The 23,762-nt window shown below is 34.9% G+C and overlaps 3 protein-coding genes across 5 annotated transcripts; 2 read left to right on the forward strand and 1 right to left on the reverse strand.

Moving 5' to 3' along the window:
* Positions 1-1,111: 1,111 nt before the first annotated feature.
* LOC114380527 (serine/arginine repetitive matrix protein 1-like) lies at positions 1,112-7,334 on the reverse strand. Of its 2 annotated transcripts, XR_003659760.1 has the most exons (14): positions 7,037-7,334; positions 6,782-6,871; positions 6,497-6,619; positions 6,011-6,178; positions 5,829-5,915; positions 5,563-5,690; positions 4,844-4,891; positions 4,701-4,757; positions 3,679-4,482; positions 3,205-3,387; positions 2,959-3,102; positions 2,643-2,831; positions 1,699-2,552; positions 1,112-1,458 (listed from the first exon to the last, which is right to left on the reverse strand). XR_003659760.1 is itself a non-coding variant. In XM_028339628.1 (13 exons), exons 1-13 carry the CDS (start codon positions 7,055-7,057, stop codon positions 1,922-1,924), a joined length of 2,673 nt encoding a protein of 890 aa, XP_028195429.1. In that variant the 5' UTR covers positions 7,058-7,334; the 3' UTR covers positions 1,648-1,921. The 2 variants fall into 2 exon arrangements, 1 of the variants encoding a protein (XP_028195429.1); XM_028339628.1 differs by lacking the exon at positions 1,112-1,458 and having other exon boundaries at positions 1,648-2,552.
* Positions 7,335-13,029: 5,695 nt separating this feature from the next.
* On the forward strand, positions 13,030-17,904 carry LOC114380168 (transcription initiation factor IIA large subunit-like). Its single transcript, XM_028339119.1, has 11 exons — positions 13,030-13,550; positions 13,811-13,981; positions 14,072-14,224; positions 14,424-14,484; positions 14,568-14,626; positions 14,836-14,958; positions 15,502-15,645; positions 16,638-16,698; positions 16,799-16,965; positions 17,100-17,183; positions 17,279-17,904. Exons 1-11 carry the CDS (start codon positions 13,428-13,430, stop codon positions 17,300-17,302), a joined length of 1,170 nt encoding a protein of 389 aa, XP_028194920.1. The 5' UTR covers positions 13,030-13,427; the 3' UTR covers positions 17,303-17,904.
* Positions 17,905-19,394: 1,490 nt separating this feature from the next.
* On the forward strand, positions 19,395-23,575 carry LOC114380053 (D-xylose-proton symporter-like 3, chloroplastic). Of its 2 annotated transcripts, none has more exons than XM_028338964.1 (15): positions 19,395-19,795; positions 19,913-20,013; positions 20,214-20,292; positions 20,395-20,454; positions 20,552-20,618; positions 20,709-20,833; positions 20,911-21,012; positions 21,091-21,468; positions 21,600-21,647; positions 21,742-21,804; positions 21,892-21,972; positions 22,067-22,165; positions 22,454-22,591; positions 22,712-22,889; positions 23,422-23,575. In XM_028338964.1, the coding sequence occupies exons 1-14, from the start codon at positions 19,589-19,591 to the stop codon at positions 22,844-22,846; spliced, it is 1,683 nt and encodes a 560-aa protein (XP_028194765.1). In that variant the 5' UTR covers positions 19,395-19,588; the 3' UTR covers positions 22,847-22,889; positions 23,422-23,575. The 2 variants fall into 2 exon arrangements, with proteins under 2 accessions (XP_028194765.1, XP_028194764.1); XM_028338963.1 differs by having other exon boundaries at positions 19,396-19,795; positions 23,009-23,477.
* Positions 23,576-23,762: the final 187 nt, after the last annotated feature.

Consider the following 23,762-nt stretch of genomic DNA (forward strand, 5'->3'; position numbering starts at 1 on the left):
AAAAAATGTCGGAATTTGTTTTTACTTGTGTGTGCCATTTACATAATACAGTCACGCAAATTTAGAAAAATACAAAAAAGTATATATTGTGTATCGTAAGTTTCGAACATCGCATAATATTATGCTTGTGAGTCGAAGAAAACTAAACGTGAGAGCGGGGGTTAAGCTACTTACGGTAAAACTAAAAGTGAGAGCGGGGGTTAGTTACTTATGGTTAAAGTGATTAGCATAACAAATTTTATTAAAACGCGACGATATGTTCCATCTAATTACTTGCATTTTGTTTTGCTAAATAGCTGAATGCATAATAGAGATAATTCATTTTTATCAAGAAATACTAATTATTAATTTTATTAGTAAAAGAAATTCAAATTTAGACATAATGTACATCTAGGCATGGAGATTGTGCTGCTTTATTGTCATCAGACTCACCAGACTTGGATGAGATAGATGAAATGTATATTTGAATGAATATTGACAAAATTAATTTTAAATTGAACTTATTTTATAAAATTGATTTTGGTTAAAATTAATTTTGAAAGGATATGATTTATATTTAGATGTTTTATTATAAAATCAAGTTAAAAATAAAATTCAGTATAAAATTTTTGATCAAATGCAGAAGTTACTCAAAGTTATTTCAATACAAAATCAAATTGCTTAAATATAGAACCAATTGTGGACTCAAAACCAATTTTGAATTATTTTCTAACATAAAATCAAAAATGAAAAAATATACTAAAAATCAATTTTAGACTCAAAATCAGAATCAATTTCCAAACGCCTGCTGGAAATGTGTTGGTTTAACAATGTTAATTTATGAATAAGCATTAACTTACACGAGCCTTCTATTTTTAAAAATTACCATATTTATACTTGTCACATACTGGTAGTATTCATCCGACCGGAAACCACCCTTAAAAATTAAAAATTTTCATAAGCTAACAAAGAGAGAAAATATTGATTTTTGCTAGCAACATGGGAAAATTGGAAGCAAGCATAAACAGCCACACATACTCGGATCATAATGTAAAAATAAACCAAGGTATTTAACATTGCAACGAAGCGGGACATAAAAAAAACGATTAATTGCTCTACACGAAAAACCGACTAGACCAGAATGCTTAAAACTTAAAAGATATCACCAAATTCTTGCACACAATCAAAGTAAGTACACGACAACACATTTGTACAAAGCATACAACTACATCAACCTCGATGGACCCAACAAATAAATCATGGAGAATTCCGGGACACAGCCCAGGAAAAACTCCCGAGATGCCAATGTTTAGTTTTGAAAAATACACAATCAGAAAGAACCACCTACGTATATACAACAGATTTACTATGAAGCTATTCTAGAACTAAAAGAATGAAAAACTTCACCTGAATTGAAGTTCAAAATAAAGGTCTGCACATGGTCTTCCCACCAGGTCATCTGGTTGACATAAAATTCATCTACCAATTGACCAGAAAGCTAATTTAGTATAAACCTCATTAATAATATTACCAAGACCTTCAGGATTAATCTGGTCTAAATAAGAAAATAGCCATGATACCAACCACATCAAAGCCATAGGGGAAAATATAGAACAAACGTTGAACAAACCAAGATAGAGGAAAAAACAATAAAATACAGAACCAAGATACACCAACCTAAAAACATGAAATTCCCAACTAAGGGGAGACAAATATTACCAGTAAATATAGGACAATGTCTGCATAGAGTTGTACTCAACAGATTTGCTCAGAAAGCGTCATTTATCCATTTCCGCTGCCAGCATTAAAGATAGATGACATCAAACACTTACCAATGAATAAAAAAACATAACATTTGTAAAGCCAAGTTCCTTAACAAGCTAAGATATTTCTCAATAAGTTTTTAAAGCATAAAACAACTTAAAACTTGGATTTGATGCATTTAGTTATTCACGCCCCTCTTTGCTTTGAGGGATTCAAGAGCCTTGTTCCGCAATTCAATCTCAAGCTTCTTTTGCTCATCTTCACTATCACTTTGATGATAACCCATTTGTTTAGCTTCCTCATCATCTGAAATATCGTCTGTTTTACTCTTCATTTTCAGCTTCTCTGCACGCCGTTCTTCCCTTCTGCGTCGCTTCTCTTCACGTCTTCGACGCTTCTCCTCCTTCCGCAGCTTCTTCTCCTCTTTTCTCCTCCTCTTAGCCTCTTTCCTGTCCTCTAACTCAGAATCATCACTATAATCCTCATCAGAAGATGCATACTTTTTCTCAGACCTTTTATGCCTTTTCCTATCCTTTCCCTCCCGTCTATGCTTACCACTATCCTCAGAAACAGAATCATATGAAGCACTGTGATTGACACGATCACCTTTTCCAACTAAATCTTGAGTGGCTTCGGATTTGTGGTGTCGACCACTACTTTTGGCATAGTTTGAACGGGATTGGTCCTTGTCATCTGATTTTTTAACATCTACAGCATAAGATTCTTGAGGCTTCTCCCTGGAAAAAGTTTCTTTGTTGATTGATGACTTTTGAGCAGGAAATTCATTGCCCTGTCTGGAAGATTTATCACTGCCAAAGGAGTTTATCATCATCAGATATGTATGCAGTATACAGGCATTCAAATTAGTTAGAACAGCTACAGTATGCCAACCATATTACCGTTTTATCTCCCGGCCTTTCTTACTCCAATCATCGTTATCATAATGATGTTCAGAAGCTGTATGACCTGACACCCTTTCAGGAGAGAAATCCTCATGACGAAATTTTGCAGGTGAACCTTTTCGCTTACTGATGGGGGAATGTTTTGATATCTTTTGTGATGAATTCATTTTTGGATCTCTGCTTTCTCTACCAAAGATAAAAAGAAAATGAGAAAAAGGAGCAAGCAAAACAATAAATAAATCTATGATAGTAACTTGTATTCTTGAAAAAAATCAACCCAAGTAACTAAAAGTTATCCAAATCAACATCAAACCTGGAATAGTATGTTTCTTCTGCTTCTTCTCTTGTATCTGGGCTGTCACGGCTAGGTTTCTGGGTTCTTTGTTTCTTCAGAGGACTCATGCTTCTTTCATTGGACAACTTTTCTCTTCTTTGTTTCATAGGGCTCTCATGAGGACTAAACATTTTCAAAAACCAAAATATAAATGAGCATAAACATTCACAAATCTAAGCCATGGATGACAAGATAAGAAGATAGCATGAAGTCAAGAAAAACTACCTTCGACCTTCACTGCTTGTCTCACTCCTCTCTTCTGGAGATACAGATCGAATTGGAGACTTCTCTTGTGTGGACATTGAATCTTGTGATTTATAGTGTGAAGCTTTGCCACTTTTATCTCTTCGTGTAGACCCCAGGGGACTAGAGGGTTGCCGAGTCTCAGATGACAATCTTTCTTGTGTTCTGCAACATAGGTGGTGTCCCCAAAGATTTTATAAATTTACTTGCAAGAGCAAACCTTGTCAAAACTATCACTACTTAATTTTGCAGTTCCAGACAGGGTGTTGATTAGATTCATTATAATATTTATGATTTGGAACTTGAAACCTACTTCAGAAATGAATAAACAATTCTGTATTTGAAAATATCTCTTTTGAAAAGCTTTACTTTATCACATTAATAAATTCATGCACACCCAAGAAAAAACAGAATCACGCTAATGTTATTCAAGCATTTCCTTAAGTGCCCCAATACCTGACTCTCCCCATAGAAGACGGCAAGGGACTTCTTTTGTGTCTTGGAGAATTTTTCCTGATTGGAGATGGAGATACACGCCGTATTGGAGATTGAGAACTCCATTCATCTCGAGGAGACCTCTGTGGGGAGATACTAGGAGATCTTTGCTTACCAGGAATAGGTGATCTACGTCGCAATGGAGATGGAGAGTGTGGAGGAGTTCTACTACCATACCTTCGTCGTATGGGGGAGGGGGATTGCATGGGGGAGTCTGATCTTCTCCGCACATTGGTTGGTGGTATTCGGCGTACTAGTGAAGGTGACCTATGCCGAGTAACAACTGATCTTCGTCGTCTAGGTGAGAGTGACCTTCGTCGTCCAAGAGGTGATGGTGATCTATGATGGCGCCCAGGAGAAGGTGATTTGTGTCGAGGCCCGGGAGAAGGTGATCTGTGTCGAGGCCCGGGGGAAGGTGATCTACGTCGGCGCCCAGGGGAAGGTGATCTACGCCGACGCACAGGGGAAGGTGATCTACGTCGACGTATTGGAGAAGGTGGTCTACGCCGTCGCACAAGAGAAGGTGATCTACGTCGTCGAAAAGATGGTGATCTACGATGAACTGGAGAATGCATTCTACGTCGTACAGGAGAAGGAGATCTAGATCTTCTTGAATAAGGTATCCTCCTATAAGGAGAACGTCGTGGTGAATGCCTGTGAGGAGAAATAGACCGTCGTCGTGGAGAATGACGAATCCTTTCAAAAGAACGAGAGCGACCTCGAGCCTCTGGAGACCTAGATATACTCCTTGACCTGTGTCTACCACTAAACAACATACATCCATTAATACAAAATGGCAAATTAAAATTAAATGAACAATATTATACTTATTAGAAGACTAGAGGGGTGGGCAACAAAATGAAGATCCAACAGCTGTCCAAGTTGCACATTTAATTATGCATCAAATTTGGATTAATGAATGGCAAAAGGTACAAGAACAAATCAAATCAAAGGAAACTAAGTTAGGAAATATATAAGCATACCCTGAATAACTTCGAGAATTTGAAAATGATTTGCTCATTGACCTTGAAGGTGAGCCTCTGCCATAGAAGGCAAACACCACATATTTACATTACAGACTTCCAATTCAATATAAAGAGGGAAAATATATTTAAAACTTGGTTACCGATGAGGCGAAGTGGAAACTGCAGGTGAATGTGGAGACCTAGAAAACCTATAATAGAGTAACAGCCAATTAGTACTCAAGAACTTGATTGTAAAGTTTCAAGGAGCAGAGCCAAGTTAGTCAAGATTCTCTACATTAAATACCAACCAAATACTCAAATAATAAAGCAAAAATTGAAGGAAAAAACGTAAAAGTTGAAAATGTGTATGGCAATCACTTGAGAAACTTAAAGACGTAATTCTGTGTTCCAACCACATCTATTATAAAGTTCAAATATCACATAACAATGAAATAAATTCAAATGACTTCATAATACAAAATGTTTCAATAATTTTATGAAGGTTTAGGTATGATTTTAATTAATATAGGCAATTTTATGGTTGTCAAGTCATGGTAAAATATGAGCACCAGTAGGATATAGCTTAGGATTAAAGAATGCTTTTTAAGTTTGTTAACTTGTTAATCAAGTTTCTACGATAAACAGACCTCTTATGGAAAAAAGTAGGTTACACTTTATATTTTCACTTGTGCTCATTCATGCAAGGGTTTTAGGTCATCAGCTAGAACTATGCCTAGCCTCTTCCACCATATATAACAACTTAATAATCCACCCACTGTAAGAAACTAAAATAATTATAGTTTATATTCTGAAGCTTGACCCACAAAAAAATAATGTCATCACATGTAATTATTAAAAGGAAGGAATCAATCCGTTTCACCTGCTCCTTGCTCTTACACCATTCCTCTTATCAGTTTCCTTCCCATCCCGCTCGTAGTACCCTGAATCCCTGGGCTTCAAAGTTGGATCTGATGCAGTATCATTATCCTTCGAATCAAATCCACCGTCCTACAGTAGTTTGAGGTAAAGGACATGAACCCAAATAATTGCAGAAGCTAGCTGAATGCCATGGAAACACAAATGGAAGTTAAAACCAAAATCTTGGCTCTATAAAATGTAACTCCAGCATGTACAGAGTAGTATTACCAGTTTCTTCAACCTCTCTTCCATGATCTCTCTACCTTCCTTATCTTTTTTCCTCTGAATTTCACTTGCAATCAGATCACTTTCAGCCTAAAACATCCCCGAGACAAAATGTTTGTCAGAAACACCCCAAAAGTAAAGGTATATTGAGACCAAATGAATGGCATATTGAGACTCAAGAGCACCTTCTTCTTCAGGAGTTCTTCTTCCTTGGCATCCAAGAACTGCTGAGGAACACCACTGGCATTTTTCTGCGCACTGAGAAGCAGCATCCAAAGCTCTTTCATGAACTTTCCAGTGTTCTTTTCCATAAATCCTGTAATTTGTATTTGAACTTCTTTCCCATTCACTTCCTGCATCATAATGAATAGAATGTGACCAAATGGTGAAAAATTAAAGCACAGATATATCAAAAAGTTGGCAATAAACCAAGGAAAATAGCAAAAATACACTACTGCATGTACATTAACGATAGTTCAGTTTAGGGAGGAGTAAGATTGTATAATCACAACGTAACAGCAAAAAGATATTTGCCAAATAAATATAAAATAGATTTCAACAAATACACAATAAGAGGGGGGAAATGACAATAATATTGAGAGACTCAGTGGAATGGCAAATACAAAGGAGAAAACACCTTTTAATTTACAAGATTAAAAACAGTAAATTACCTTTGCATCCAGAAGACTGTGTATGAAGTTAATAAGCACTTCATCTTCAAACCCAAGAAGCTCGGTCACCCTTCTGGTGATCCAAGGCTTAATCACTTCCATATTCACCTTCGTCATGTCCACCTACAAACCATATTTCGAGCATTTCTGAATTTGAAACAAAAAGAGGCAGTGCCTACTGACTAACACAGATTTTATTTATCAAGTTCACATAATCCAAATTGCAAAAGCACTTCAAAAAACCCTAAAAAAAACTACAGATCAAATTTAACCAAGGAAACAGACCAGATGCTCCAATTCCGGTGCAAACTTCTGCGATTTCATCAGCTTCGCTTGCTTGTTCGAAAACCGAGTGTCCTGATCCGCAGATGTGCCCTATATACAAAAATTCAACCAGTACAATTCATAAGCTAAGTAACACGCTGCAATTGAGATAACAAATAATAGAAGATCTGAGAAATGTTGAGATAAGTTAGGCTTAATTCAATTCAACAGAAGAGTAATTGCAATTTGCAAGCTGAAAGGTTGCGCTACACTAACTCTAAAGAAACCGCCCGACATCTTCTAAAGCCAATCGCTACCGAACGGAGAGAAGAGTGTGTGGCGGAGACTGCGCGTGAGAATCTACGCGCGAAGAAAGGTGGATTCGGAGCAGCACTTTGGTTCAAGCTATGGCACGCGCCGATACAGCGATATAAATAAGGGATAGAAGATGTATGGGTTCTGAATTCTGATTCTCAACACTGTTGGCGGAAAAGATAACCAAGTTCCAGAGGTCGACTGCGGGAGCTGTGTTGGGTTTCAGAACCTACTGGAAGCGTGCCCTAATTGAACTGACCCGATTACAAAATCACCCCTCGTATGTGAAATTACAGTTCTGCCCATCTGTCAATCTTGCCTTTATATTTGTCCTTGTGCAAATAGATAATAATATAAATACATGAATATTTAACTAAATAGTAAACAATCATAAATATACAGCTAAGTTTATTGTGACTTTGAATTGAATATGTTCAAACGTATATAGTTCGAAATTTGGTTCAAACTAATGAAAAATATCTATTTTTTTCTTTTGACTTTCTATGTTTTGGTTTGACTATAGCAATTTTTACAAGATTAACTCGATCGACATCCTTGATATCGGTTCAACTAATTTGTGATCAAGAGCAAACTCTTTGAGTAATGAACTCTCTTATTGTAAGTTCATTGTTCGTTCTAAATTTGTGAAAATGAGTAAAAAAATATTTGAGTTAATTTTTTTTGGAGGAGATTAAGGAATAAACTTTTGTTCAAATATCACAAATAATGAAAGCAATCATGTTTTAGTTGGCAAGATGTTATAAGATAAAATACCACGTTTTTATTTCATGCAACCCATTGAATAAATATTATCTTGAAAAATTGAAAAACTTTATTTTATAAATAAGATAATTGAAAGGATAGTCAATCTTGTTAGGATTATCTATAATCAATATAGTATCATGATCATACTATTAGCATTAGTTAGTTACAAGCTAGTTATTAGTTTAGTTTGTTACATGTTAGTTAAGTTAGTTACAAGTTAGTTATTCTTATAACCAATTATATTATATAAGGCCCATTGTATTCATGTAATGAGTGAGATTTGCTCACTTCAGCAATATCCAAAAATAATATCAACAAAATTTTCCTTTTCTCCATTTCTCTCTCTTCCATTTGCATTCATTCATCCATGGTAGAACGAGGTTTATCATGGTATCAAAGCCTTTATCTCTATCAACAAAAAGTCAGTCTTTCATCCTTCATCACCCAAATCTTCCATTACCACATCCTTGTTTTCACTTATATCAACAATTGGAACATCCATAGTCTCGGTTTTCCCATTTCGATCATCCTCACCCTTAATTTTCTTCCAATCTCTTTCACCTCCTTCCACTCCAACCTCAAAAGAACCACCCTCAAAGTTCAAATTCCTAGCACTTTCAGTCTCACCACCATATGAAAACATTAAGTTCCTACCACTATTTCTCATTTTTTTCTCTCGCCTGCTCAAAGTCATTTTCTTAGTTCCTGGTGGAATAAGCATTCTTAACTATGTCATTTTATGGAATCACCTTATCCTTCAATGGTGGAATAAGCATTTGCATAGCCAGAGTAAGTTTCTCCATGTTTAGCAGTTTTTTTTTCTACAAGGTGTTTAATTAAATGTTTTTGAAGATTTTGTTGGCTTTGGCTTATTGTTTTCAGCCTGTTAGGCTTGTTTTGATGACTTTAAGCTTTTGTCCATGGTGGTTAAGCATTGTTTTAGTTTTTGCCATGGATGGTTAAGCCTTGGTTGTTGTTGGTTCATAAAGTGTTTGTGAAAAGTTCTCATTGAAGATAGATTTTGTGTTCTTCTATTTGTTGATGTTTTATGTTGATGTAAGTTTTTGTTCACGGTGATTAAGCATTGTTTGAGCTTTTTCCATGGATGGTTAAGCATTGGATTGTTGTTTTGCTTATGTCTTGGGTGGTTAAGCATTTTTTTTGGCTTGTACTCTTGATGGCCAAGCCTTGTTGCTTCTGCCAAGTGGTTAAACTTTGAGGTATAGTTTCTGCTTGGTGGTTAAGCTTTGATAGTTTCATGGATTGATGATTTGAGAGTGTGAATGTATGAATACATGATTTTGATGATGCCAAAGAAGAATCAAACAAGGTTGCTTCAAAGGATAAACATTGCTTCAAGATTAATATAAGGTTGCTTCAACAAACAAAGTCTTGCTTCAAGATTAACTCAAGATAAAATCTTGCCTCAAAAAAAAGTGTTTCCAAGACATCCAAGGTTCTGGTAATCAATTACACTGTCGATTACCAGAAGACAATTTTGAAAATAGCTGTTAAAAAGGTTTTGAATTTGAATTTTGAACCTGTAATCGATTACTAGCAACGAAATTCTTGAAATTCAAATTCAAAAGTCATGACCCTTTAAAATATAACTGTGTAATCGATTACCAGAAACCTATAACCGATTACTAATGAAAAAATTCAGAAAAAGCTTTTTGAAAAGACACATCTCTTCAAACCATTTTGAAAAGGCACGAAGAGCCTATATATATGTGTGTCTGATTTCAAAAAGCAAGAGAGAGATATTTTAAGAGAATTTCATTGTCAAATATTCTCTCAACAACTCTTGGGCAAACACTTGCAAATCTATTGAGAGTTAATCCAAGAACATCAAATTGTATTATCCACTCTAAAAGGGAGAAATCTTTCTGTTCATCTTAGAAAGTAAGTTGTAATCAAGAGACTGGTTGTCTCTTGAATTGTGAGTTTTCTGAACACAAGGGAAAATGATTCATTGGATATTCAGAAGTTGTAAAAAAGAATTTTTACAAAATTAGTAAAAATCTCAAGTGGGTTGCTTGAGGACTGGACGTAGGCAGGGGAAGTGGTCGAACTAGTATAAATCGAGTTTTCATTTCTCTCTTCCTTTATCTCAGTTATTTTACTGCAAATTACTTTGTCTTAAGCATTTAAAATAATATTGTTAAATTGATTGCTTTTGCTTCTTCTTCTACATTCTAAGCCTCTCATTTAAAATGGGGGGGGGGGGTTAAAGTTTGTTAGTGGAAAAATTGTGAAACTTAATTCACCCTTCTCTTAAGTTACTGAGGTCACTTGTCCAATAGAGAACTTTGATACATGCTTTGGACTCTTGGAAGAAGATTGAGAAAGTCGATGTTGGTAAAAAGTTTATAGGATCTATGCACCATGACTACACCTACATTTTGATTTGTTTCTAAATTTATGTTTTGGTCGATGTATTTTTGGCATGTTTATCTATATTTCAATTTTTCAAACTTTATTTTCATTTCCTTTCATGTAAATGTATTATCTTCTCCAAGTTGGAAGTGTTTTCAACACCTTCCAGCTTGCGGCGGGTATTAGAGATATAAACTACTAGCATTAGTTAGTTACAAGCTAGTTATTAGTTTAGTTAGTTACATGTTAGTTTAGTTAGTTACAAATTACTTTAGTTAGTTACAAGTTAGTTACTCTTGTAACTAATTATGTTATATAAGACACATTGTATTCATGTAATGAGTGAGATTTGCTCACTTGAGCAATATCCAAAAATAATATCAACTAGTTTGTCCTTTTCTCCATTTCTCTCTCTTCCATTTGCATTCATTCATCCATGGTAGACATGAGATTTATCATGCAATCGAAACATTTTTACAACATATAATTTTCCTTCAGATAACATCCTTAATTAAGCTAAAGTCCAAGAAATGAAGAATTAATACCATGCTAAATTATAATAATTAAAAGGGGACGAAAATGAAAATAATAGGCATTAGAAATAAACTAATAAATAAATATCACTTATAATTGGTATGAGGAGAAACAAGAAGTAACAATTGAAAAGTAACATATATAGTATAATCAATCAACATTTTTGTATTACTCAACTAGAATACAGTTCTTTGGGAAAGTGACCAACCAATGAAAGCTAACCATATGCTCATTCTAAAAGCAAAGATAAATGCCATACATTCAATTATAAATCATAAATATCTCACATCTCCTCCGTGTAATTGTCATCATTGTCATGTGGTTTGAATTTGAAATCCCAAGCTTCATAAAATACTTTAAAAATAAAAGTAACACATAATTGACATATAAAAAATATAATTTGTTTATATACCACTTGTTGTAGGATATGATTTATAAAATTGTGCTTTTGTGCTATAAGGGATGTGTTGGAAGCAAAAACCTTTTCTACTAACTTTTTCTTTCTTATCGAGGCATGTTTTGCTTTTGTAATGCCTCCTATCTTTTCATCTTTTTTTGTTTTGTTGTATCAATCATGCTATTTGGTGGGATCTTTGATAAGAGATTTCAAACCTCAAACATTACATTATCTACATTTGCTATATTTTGTCATTCATCAATATTATACTTAACAATTGACATCTTGCTTATTTGTTAATTTCATGCAAAATAATATCACAACGATCATTAGAATGTATGCAAAAATAATTTCAAAATGTAAAATAAAAAACTTTTTGATATAAAAAGTGTATTGCATTACGATGTCTTGTGTAGTACACAATCACTCAAATCACATTAAACAATATTATGTTAACCTATGTTGAGATGAGAATCACAAATAAATGAGTCTTCACAAATTATGAGTGATAAACAACATTTAAAATGTACCTAACATTTCAAACAATAACCACACTACATAGATCAAACAACCTAGATTAAGGGCACCATAGTTGAAGAGAACATCATTCAACATAACATATTGAGACAAATACACAATGGATAAAGATATTCACAAGAAATTATAGAAAGAGACATACACAAACTTTCAATTGTAGTCTAGAGAGAGAAATATCCACTAAGTAACAATCATTCCTAGATTTCAAACTTAAGTAGTATCTCAATCATAACAAATACGAAAGACAAATATAAGTAGAGGTAGAAGACCATTTTACAAATTTAGAAACTTCCTTAATTACCATGATAAACTAGTAAAAACATTTTCAATAGTAGATCAAACTTTGTGATCTTAACCAACTTTTTGATGGACCCGATAGTATCATATCTCTATAGATTTTTCCAATTTTTTGCTCAAACAGAAGATCAAGCTTTGTGGTTGTGGTATAACTTGGATTTGGTTAGGGTGGGTGGCATGACTCAACTTGGATTTGATTGGTTTGGTGGCCGCGATGCAACACAAAGAAAAGGGGGAAGTTGTAGGGGAAGGGGATAGGGTGGGATGACGTATAAGACATGAAAATATTATTTTTTGAAAAAACATGCATATCTTACTTGTTCTTGTAGAATAACATATCTTCACAATGGAGAACAAGTCTCTTGCTTTAACAATAGATCTTAAGAATATCAAATTTTGCATGGAAGATAAGCTTGTAAGAGCACCAATTAAAGATACTCTAATGTATCTTCCTTTTGTACTAGCCAAACTTATAAGTTGATTAGTTGGCCTTTACACAAGCTTGATTGAGCATGTATATGAACTAAACAATGTATTCGGTAAGCCTAACAAGCTCACCCAAGAGAATACTTCATACAATCGCCCAAGAATCAATTGACATTAGGAATAATTCAATCAAATATTCCAAAAAGAGGGAAGAAAATCGATTATTAATACTATACTCAAACAAGTGTATTTCTCATTAATACCCAACTTGTTTTGGTATATTTTTTTTTGGTATATAGGAACCTGGCACACGGGTAAATATATCATACAATTTCTGTCTTATATTAGAAGAAACCATATACTTATTTTCTGGGAAAAGAAACATTGTTTTTTTTTTATTTTAATGTAAGGACCAAAGAAACCTTGTCTTTATTTAATCATTACAATCGTTAGAAAATTGAGAGATTTTTTTCTTCAATAATATAATATAATCATAATCATATCATTATCATATTAGAAAACAAAAGAAACCTTGTCTTTAATTATTGCAATTGTTGGTATAACTGAGGGGGGAAATTTCCAATTCCTTGGTCATCTTTTCTGAGTTCTAGAACCCTTTTTTTTTTTTCTTTACGTTTACATCCACAGACCCAAGAGGTTTGTTCTTTTTCTACACTGGGCCAGTATGGCTCTGTATCGTGATTGAGGAGCTACTTTATAGTGGTCGCCGTATTGTAACGGTAGCGCAGCGAAGCCAAGATAAGAATGCATCAGATCTCAACACGTGGACCGCGCTGCTTATAATCGGATGCAAACCTATTTATATTCAACCCTTTAGTCTCCGTTTCTGGTCCGCCCTTTCCCATCTCATCTATTCTCGCCTCAGCTTTCACTCCAAACCCTTCCCAAACCCTAACCAACCACCTCACCCCTCTCGATCTCTTTCGCCGATCCCCGAAACTTTCCCTATCCGATAATTGACATTTCGCCGCCGAATTTTTTGGGAGGAACAAATCCACGATGGCGGCCTCCTCCACCAGCCAGGTCTACATCCAGGTAATCGACGATGTCATGATCAAGGTCCGCGACGAGTTCGTCAACAACGGTGGTCCCGGCGATGAAGTTCTCAAGGAGCTTCAATCTGTAATAATCACTCTTCTCTTTCCTTTAATTACCGTTCATCTGATTTTATTTTATTTCCCTGCCTTGGTTTTGACATTTTAGGTGATTAGTAAATTTCTAGCTAAATTGAAATTATGCGTTGATTTGGTTTGAAAGAAGTCTTGTTGTTTTGAATTAGGGCTTCGATCATTTGCGCGCTTTTTTTTTTTGTTTGGTTTATGAGTTATATTATTTTTTTCTTCAATCGTTTGTGTTGTACTAAATTTTTTTCTTATGATTAGATATGGGAATCGAAGATGTTGCAAGCTGGTGCCATTGTCGGCCCCATAGAAAGGTCCGGGGCGCCTAAGCCAACGCCCGGCGGTCCAATTACTCCTGTTCATGATCTTAACATGCCTTATGAGGGGACTGAGGAGTATGAAACTCCCACAGCGGAAATGCTTTTCCCCCCTGTGAGTTTGAGCCCATTATTATTATGACTTTGTGAGTTACGTGACTCGTGTTTTATGAAGATTGTTGATATGGGATTTTGAATGCAACAGACGCCATTGCAAACTCCTCTTCAAACCCCTTTACCAGGAACTGTGGATAACTCAATGTATAACATTCCCACTGGACCTAGTGACTACCCGTCTGCTGGAAATGAACCTGGTGAAAATAATGAGATAAAAGGTGGAAGGCCTGGTCCATACATGGTAAAGCTCATTTTGTGTCTCCAAGATAACTGATTACCTGTTTTTGTTTCACATTTTACTTTCATAATATTTTAAATAGATGTCTGTCACAGTGGATAAATTCTTTAGCTAAAACCATGTGCATGTTGGTACTACCACTTTTATTCATCTTTACTTTCGATGCATGTATTATTTAAGTTGTCCATACAATCTTTTACAGCAACCTCCTCCCTGGACGAGCCAGAACCAGAACCAGAGGGCTCCACTTGACGTCAATGTTGGTAAGCCCCATTTGAATTTAATTTGGAACATAGTTTTTTTTAAGCAATACAGCTTTGCAGTAATTACGTGTAAATTACTTTAGCTTATGTGGAAGGGCGGGATGCTGCGGAAAGAGGAGCCTCTAATCAACCTCTGACACAGGTAAGCAACATGGTGAGGTCTTTCAGAAAAATGATCTGTTTTCAAATTTGAAGACCTCCTGGTGGAGTTTCTTTCATGAAGTCAGAGAATGTTACTTCTTTCTCCCTGTAACGTTTTTATCAGTAATTTTTGTCTTGAATTGACTGGAAAAGAGAGAACATGGAACCCACATAACATTTACATATTATTGGTGTTTGAAAAACATGCAGGACTTCTTCATGTCCTCGGGGAAGCGGAAACGTGATGAAATTGCTTCTCAATATAATGCTGGTGGATATATACCTCAGCAAGATGGAGCTGGAGATGCTGATTCTCAAATTTTTGAAATTGAAGTATGGCATTTCTTCATATTGCCAACATTAAATTGATATCTTGTAGATTTATATCAGCTTGGTGCTTGCATATTATATTAAATTGATATTTTGTAAATTTATATCAGCTTAGTGCTTGCATATTATTTGATGTAGTTTTGTAATGATATTAATTATAAAATATTTTCATCTCTGTGACCACTTCTGAAAAAAAGATGGGCTTTTATTTAACCTTTTAATGAACTTATGATACATTGTTCCATGAACTTTAGTGTTTAGAGCTCTTTTTTTTTTATCAGCTGTTGTATGAATAACTTCCATATGACAGTATATTAGACTGCGCTTCTCAACTGTTGTATGAATAGCTTTCATTTGAAAGTATATAAGACTGTGTTTCTCAACTGTTGTGAACATTACAGTCCTCTGGTTTCTTTTGGAGCCAATTGTTGGACATTATTTTTTTTGGGATCCTGCTTTACATATATGCATGCATTTATTTGTCTTTTAATTTATTGATTTCTTGGTTGATTGAAAAGTTTTAGTTGCTGAGTATAAATCTTTCAGGTGTATGGAGGGGGCATCTCCATTGATGCAGGTCACTCTACTTCTAATGGAAAAATGCCAGCACATTCAGACAGGCCAGCTTCTCAGATTCCTCAATTTGATGGACCAATTCCTTACGATGATGATGTGGTTTCTACTCCAAATGTGAGTAGTGAATTTTTTCCTCCTTGCACTCTACAAGATTATATTGAAATACTTTCCCTTTTGTTCTTTTCCAAGGCTTATAGATATATGCTTTTGTACATTTTCACTTTTCCCTTTTGTTTTTTGTTTCCTATTTTCCATCTACTTCTAATATTTTGGGTAAAAGTGTATTCAACCCTTCATTGTTGGGTCTCTAGTACATAGACAGCTCAGCTTTCACCTTTGGTAATTAGTAATCTGCTTGCATATTAAAAAATGCTTCAATTTGCACGTCTTTTTCTTCTTTCATTTGTCAATATGAATATAAACTACAAAACAACCCATTCTTACCCTAAAAATGTTCAATTATCAATGCTTCCATTGATTGCTTATTTTAAATATTCATTCTTAGAATCCATTTTTTTTATAAAAATTAGTCACGTTTTTGAGTAGAAATTAGTTCCAATGTATTAATACTTTTTAATAATTGACAAAATTATAAGTCAAGGCCCTTCTGTACATCTCTGGGTCTAAAAGTGGCTCCTTCTAATTTGGCAAAAATTTGACATGTTAGTAAGAGAATCTGCCCAATTTGCATCTGCATCCCACAATTTTTAGTATGACCTTTGTCTTCATGCAGGAGACCTTTTCTTGGAGTGTCTTTAATATATTTCAAAATGTAAAATACAGCATAACAATGCCCTTTGTAGGGAAACTTAAGAAATTGACTTACTAAACTAACTGTAAAATAAATATTTGGACAAGTGACAGTGAGATAATTTAGTTTCCTAACCAGCCTTCTGAACCTCTCTCGGTGTCTGGGTCTAAAAGTGGCTCCTAACTTGCAAAAGTTTGACATTGGTATCCGTAGGAGTGTCAATAGGCTTGACATTCATCAACTATGTTTCATCTAAAATGTCATTGCACACTCCCTTTTAGTTTATACACAACTCGTCACACGTATCGTATTTATTGCATTCCAATCTTACTGTTTTTATTTTACTTGCATGCAGATGTACAATTATGGAGTGTTCAATGAAGACTACAACATTGCAAATACACCAGCTTCTTCTGGTAAATTGAGAGCGTAGATATACTTATATTATGTATAGGGTCTTGCACATTTATCTATATCACAAATGTTTCTGATGCATCTTTCCACCCTATTTATTAGATGTACCAGCAAGTACCCCTGCTCCTGTTGCTCAAAATGAGGTTGATGAAGAAGATGATGATGATGATGAGCCCCTAAATGAAAATGATGATGATGATGATTTGGATGATTTGGATCAGGGAGAGGATCAAAATACACACCATCTTGTTTTGGCCCAGTTTGACAAGGTAGCAACGTTGCTCTTCCACTTTCTCTAACTTAAATGTGCTATACCAATAACCAATGTGATGTTGCTGTATGTTTAATGAATGGTTCATGGTTGGAGAATAATTTTTTTGAGATGTCTTACAACTAACTTTAGGTGACGCGTACCAAGAGTAGATGGAAGTGCACCCTAAAGGATGGTATCATGCATATAAATAATAAGGACATTCTCTTCAATAAGGTTTGCTAGTTGTGAAGTGGAACTATGATAGGCACTTTTCTGTTCAGTTCAGCTTATCAAATTTTTCTGATGGCTGAAACTATGCTCTTCTGCAGGCAACTGGAGAATTTGAATTCTGATTTTGTCGGGGATTGGTCTTGCCATTTTTGTGGCAGTGCTTTGGTGAATTACAGGTGCCATTGAGTATTTTGTAATCTTTCTTTGATTATAATTATTAAATTAAAGCTGGAGGAGGAAGAGAAAAGTCCGTAATACTTTCGTCACTGTTATATTGATGTGGGCCTGTTGTACATAAAGGATGAGCAAATTTTGGCCTTTTTACATGGATAGGTACTCTGAGGCATTTCCTGAAGTTTGCCATTTGTCAAGTTGGATATGTATGTCTATTAGCTCTGCATACTTGGACAGTTTAAACTGCAGTGACTGTCGTGGTTAGTTTTTAGCCGTCATAAAGAACAACGATAATGTCTAGTGTGTTTTTCTTGGTTCCAACATGATCTCTGAACTTTAGTCCAAAAAGTGAAAGAAAACATGAAAATTTCGGGAATATGTTTTCTACAACAGCAACGTTCGTCATTTCTTGTGTTTTTTTGGACAAAACTTAAAACATGGTTTTTAAGGTCAGATGGCAATTGTAGTGTTATCTTGGAAACCAGTGCCGACATTTATTGTACAGGTTACTGTGTTGGAGAACAATCTAAAGACATGAACCTAATTTTTTTGTCTTGTGTTTTCTAGATTAATAGCTTGTTTCCATTTCCTTTTTTTTGGTCGATGAACGGTACGAAACCCTAGAATCAATGGATACAGCATGTTGACTGGTCGAGAAAAGGAACTTTCATTGCCAAGTGAATTTATGATGAAACATTTAATAATTTGTTTGTAATACAATAAATGTCTTTTATAATCTATTTTCTAAAGGCACTCGTTAAGATTTAAGGCTTCAATCATGTAAGTTTTTGATTGATAAAAAAGAAGAATTTACTTCAATCCATATTATTTTAAATATCATAGTTGCTATAACACGTGCCGAATTAGATGACCTGCCTTGGTAATATCTTGGTGTGGTTATCTTTGCACAACCCCGATGGATGTGCATTTGTGTTTCCTATGCTATATATATGATCATGTTTGGAATTCCGTTCCAAACCTTTCAAATTTCTGTTCAAAGCAAAAGTAAAGGAGTGTCTTTTGAAACGTTCGTTCAAGCTTCATCTACCGAAAAAGCAATCATGAACACAGTACTGAGTTGAGAGCACTGGTGGCAGTTATCTGCTAATGCCATTCTTTTAGCGGGAACGGATTTTAATTAGTATCTAATTTAGAATATAATTTAATATATTAAAATTTTAAAAGGCTAGATTTATTTGAAAGAAATTTATTTAAATTGACGGAAGTAGTTTGTGGTTTTTTATACATTTTTTTTTTGTTTATTTCAATAATTTTTATGGAGAATAATTTACTCAATGCAGTAAAAACAGATTAAAGGCAAACTAAGGACGTATAAGTAATTTAATATTTTTTATGATTAGTTATAAAATTAATTAGTTTAAATAATTAAACATAATAATTGATGTTAAAACTCAAAACCATTTTTTTTACGTAATATACGATTCATTTCAATCAAAGACTTATTTCTTTTCTCCTTATTTACTCCTATATTGTAAAGGATTTGGTGACTGAGATTTTCACTTTTATTGTTCTCTTAATTAGATAATTTAAACATTTCTTTTATTCTGTGAGGTATCACTTTCATAATTAACAAAAAAATTTATCTTTCAATCATATCCCCTTACCATTTACTAATCTTCTCATCTTCTCAGTTACTTAGCCCATTCAACCTACTTTTTTATTTATTTGTAAATTAAATTTGAATAATTATCAATACTTAAAAATAATCTTATATCATAATTTAAATTATTCATATAATTTTTTGCTAATTAATAAAATTATTCCCATAATCAAATCTAAAAATATAATTTCAATTATAATAGAATTTTACATATTTAAAAGTATTTATTTATTATAAAATTTAATTATATATAAAAAACAAATATTTATCCAATGTTGTTTTTAAAGATGAAAGTAGTTGTACCCATCCCAGAAAATTACTACATTATACACTGCAACTGACCACGTAATAATTGTAGACATGTCTGTTTTCCTGAATTTCTTCGTCAATTTAGAACACAACCTTCCAAATTCAATAATTACAGTTGACAAATATCTTGGGTAATATGATCGTGCTCCATACATCACACAAGGAAAGGGGATCATTACTTTTCAACATTTACAAACAGATAACAAAGCTACGATGATTCCACATTCCTGATTCCACGCACAATTCACAGTTCATAGTTCATAGTCCATATTCATACACCGTTTCTTTGTTCTCGCTGCCTAGCATGGCATCAACTTCTCTCTTCAACTTCAGACTCCCTCTGTTCAACTTCAACCCACTGCACCATCGACGGATAAAGAGGCCAAAATCTCTGCTGTCCTCTCCTCGCAACAGTCCACGCCTCGTTTCTTCCATTAACGACCATTTGGCGCTCACACGTGTCACATATCCGCTTCTCCAATCTCACTCTGCTCCGAAGCGCAGATTCCACGTGAGGACCCCCCCCCCCCCCCCCCCCCCCCCCAAAAAAAAAATAAATAAAAACTCATCAAAGTTTGATGCTTTTTTTTTGTTGTTGTCTAATTTGGCTAAATAATCATATGGGCAGGTTGGTGTACAGAAAGAGTATTCTGATGGGGAAAGCTCTGAGTCGATTGTTTCTAACGCTACATACCAAGAGGAATTTTCCTGGTCTTCTGTAGTTCTTCCGTACGTTTCTGTCACTGTTCCTTCATATGAGAAGAGTAATGTTTTTGGAGGGAAAAGTGAAAATTTTGTTACTTTATTATGAATGCGTGGAAGAGAAAAGCATCAAAGTATAATGATCAACCATTGCTAATTTTAGAATGTATAATAATCTTCTGCTTGTTTTCTGTTCCAATTAATCAGTATGTTATTTCAAAATTTAGGTTTCTATTCCCCGCATTGGGTGGCTTGTTATTTGGTTATGATATTGGTGCCACCTCTGGCGCTACAATCTCACTGCAGGTAAATTTTTTTTTAATGTCTTTTAGTTGCATTTTGTTCTGTTTCTTTTGTTAGTGCAGTAACAAAATATTAATTTTTAATTTTGTTGATTTGAATTCACAGTCACCTGAGCTTAGCGGTATATCATGGTTCAATCTTTCTGCCATTCAGCTTGGACTAGTGGTATGACTTCGGAATCATAGTTGAAAACTTAATGCAATTTCATGGAAAATTTATTGTCATCAGCACATTAGAATCTAACTGCTGACATGAAACATAGGTTAGTGGTTCCCTATACGGGGCTCTTCTTGGCTCGCTTGTTGCATTTGCGATAGCTGATTTCCTTGGTAAGTGTTTTGATTACTTATATTATGTAGAAACTGAAGCTTCTTTAGATTGTTTTTTTATTAAATCTATTAAGTTGGTTAAAACACTAGGGAGGAAGAAACAACTCATTACTGCAGCACTGTTGTATTTGTTTGGTGGTGTGATTACTGCCTATGCACCAGAACTTGGTGTTCTCTTAGCAGGAAGGCTGATTTATGGACTTGGTATAGGTTTGGTAGGCTACTTTGACCAGTAACATTTTATGCAATGTGGATGATTCTTGCACCATCTTACAAGTGAATTGAATTACAGGCCATGCATGGGGCTCCTTTATATATTGCGGAGACTTGCCCATCACAAATCCGTGGGACATTAGTATCATTAAAAGAACTCTTCATTGTCCTTGGGATTCTGGTATTGCATTGTCTTTTATGTGTCTTTTACCAACTAAAGAATTTACTGATGTGGGGACTGACCTTTTATGTTATGCAGCTTGGTTATTTTGTGGGAAGCTTTCTGATTGAGACAGTTGGAGGATGGCGGTTCATGTACGGATTTAGTGCTCCAGTTGCTGTATTAATGGGGCTTGGAATGTGGACTCTCCCCAATTCTCCACGGTGGTTGCTTCTCAGAGCAGTGCAAGGAAAAGGTTCTTTTCAAGATTTGAAGGAACAGGCAATTGCTTCCCTGAGCAAATTAAGGGGCCGACCACCTGGTGACAAAGAATCTGAGAAGCAAATAGAAGAGACCCTTGTCTCATTGAAATCTGTCTATGCAGACCAGGAATCCGAGGGGAATTTCTTAGAGGTGTTTCAGGGTCCCAATCTGAAAGCTTTCATAATTGGTGGGGGGCTAGTCCTATTTCAACAGGTAGGTCAACTTTGGGGCAATGAGTCTGTTCATAATTATGTTTTGTATATTTCCACTTTATTCATGTTAAACTGAAGGAATATGGAGAATTTTTTCTGCTTTTTGTCTGATTAGTCTCATTATTAAAATAGATAACAGGTCAACCAAGTGTTCTGTATTATGCAGGCCCAATTCTTCAGGTACCAAATCCTTATATTCATCTCTACCTTAGTGACTGAAATTTGTTCTTTTCCATCTTGCTTACATCATATATATTCTGTCATTTATATCTAGAGTGCTGGATTTTCTGCTGCATCTGATGCTACAAAAGTTTCAGTTGTTATTGGCCTATTCAAGGTATACCTATTTAAACTTGTCCTTCCAAGGAAGAGAGATCATTTTGTGACACTGATGATAATTTTTTTGTGATTGATGAGCTTGTAGTTACTAATGACTTGGATTGCTGTCCTAAAAGTTGATGATTTGGGGAGAAGACCTCTGCTGATTGGAGGTGTCAGTGGCATTGTAGGAATTCCATCACAATTTAAACTAACAGATTCTTACTATGCTGCAACTTGTCATATGCAAATGGTTATTTGGTTTTCTTTGATTGCTGTAGGCCCTTTCTCTAGTTCTCCTTTCTGCTTATTATAAATTTCTTGGAGGTTTTCCACTTGTTGCTGTTGGAGCTTTACTTCTTTATGTTGGTTGCTACCAGGTAAATGTCTTTTGGTCAGGTTTGGTCATTGGCCCTGCTTCTTTCATTATCATATTCAACCCGGGGATGGACTTCTTCTACAGTAGTGTTTAATTAATTTTAGATATTAAATTTGGATACTGTAATATAGGTTGACATGAAGTCATATATAGACCTCTCTGCTTCCAGAAAATGGAGAACCTTGCATCAAATAAAAAATTCTGATTTAATGTTACTGTTCATGATATCAATGCAAGGATTGATTGAATTACTGTGGTAGATTTATGTCAAATTGCATTTGTGTTGCAGATATCATTTGGGCCAATAAGTTGGCTAATGGTATCAGAGGTCTTCCCACTTCGCACTAGAGGCAAGGGGATTAGTCTGGCTGTTCTTACCAACTTCGCTTCAAATGCTGTTGTTACCTTTGCATTCTCCCCGCTAAAGGTTTTAGCTTCTTTACTTTCTTTTGTATTTAGTTTTTGTTCAAGATAAATTGTCATTTTAAACTTTGTCTGACTGGTGACTGCTCTTGGAGTTAATAATCTGTGCTGACTTCTGCTGCAGGAGTTTCTAGGAGCTGAAAATCTTTTTCTCCTTTTTGGGGCTATTGCTACTCTATCACTTTTGTTCATTATCTTTTCTGTTCCAGAGACAAAAGGCATGAGTTTAGAAGATATAGAATCCAAAATCTTGAAGTGACAACTTAATCTCGCACCTTTTGATGTGAATGCTGTATATTTTGGTGAGTATGCCACCTTGTGTATATATCTCCTGTGTGGAATTTGATAGTTATGGTTACGTTTGCTCTATAAACATTGGAATTTTTAACCTGTAACCAAGATACTCAAATCATGGTTTTAGTATTCATGATGAATTGCAACGAGGGCTACCATGCTAATGGAGGACTTATAGCTGGGCACCAATCTTTTGAAGACATATATTACCAGTTTACCACAGTCCACAGTGCTAATGTGCTACATGTTAGTATGGCACCCCTCTTTGTGCTTTGCTAGCAGTATTTATCAGTGGTAAACATGAGCAGACATTTGTGACTAATTTTATTCTCAAGATTGAAGATAGCATAGCATGGCTTTTGGGGAGTTTATGCATTGACCGAGAAAATTGTTCATTAATTCCTAATCTTCTGATGGCGAACTTGTATTTCCTCTAATATTGGAGGTCAAATTTAACCAATTAATTGGGGATTATGTTGAAAAATAAGTAGTGCTTGTTCGGCTTTGCTTCTTAGTTCTTGATTTGCTTGTGTAATGCAGCTGCTGTTTTGATGCTGACTTGCTCCAACACGAAAACTTTTTTTTACCAACCATCACATTGCTTACTTTATTATTATTTGGTACAGAGATCCTTTCACGTGAGAAAATATAAAAACTGGGGGGAATTTTAATGTGCATTTAACATTTCACTTTATATTTTCATATGAATTGCCATTTATGCTTGAAGTAGCTATAGGTTCTCTGAAAGATTACATCAGTCCTCCATTTGAAATTACGACAAGGCTTTCTGCTGCGTGATATGTAAAATTGGCAACATGCTATTAAGCATGGTGTTTTTGGTTTTGTTAGCCGGAAAACAAAAATAATGACAAGGTTAGTGG

Source organism: Glycine soja, chromosome 12, assembly GCF_004193775.1.
Source record: "Glycine soja cultivar W05 chromosome 12, ASM419377v2, whole genome shotgun sequence".
Lineage (NCBI taxonomy): Eukaryota > Viridiplantae > Streptophyta > Magnoliopsida > Fabales > Fabaceae > Glycine > Glycine soja.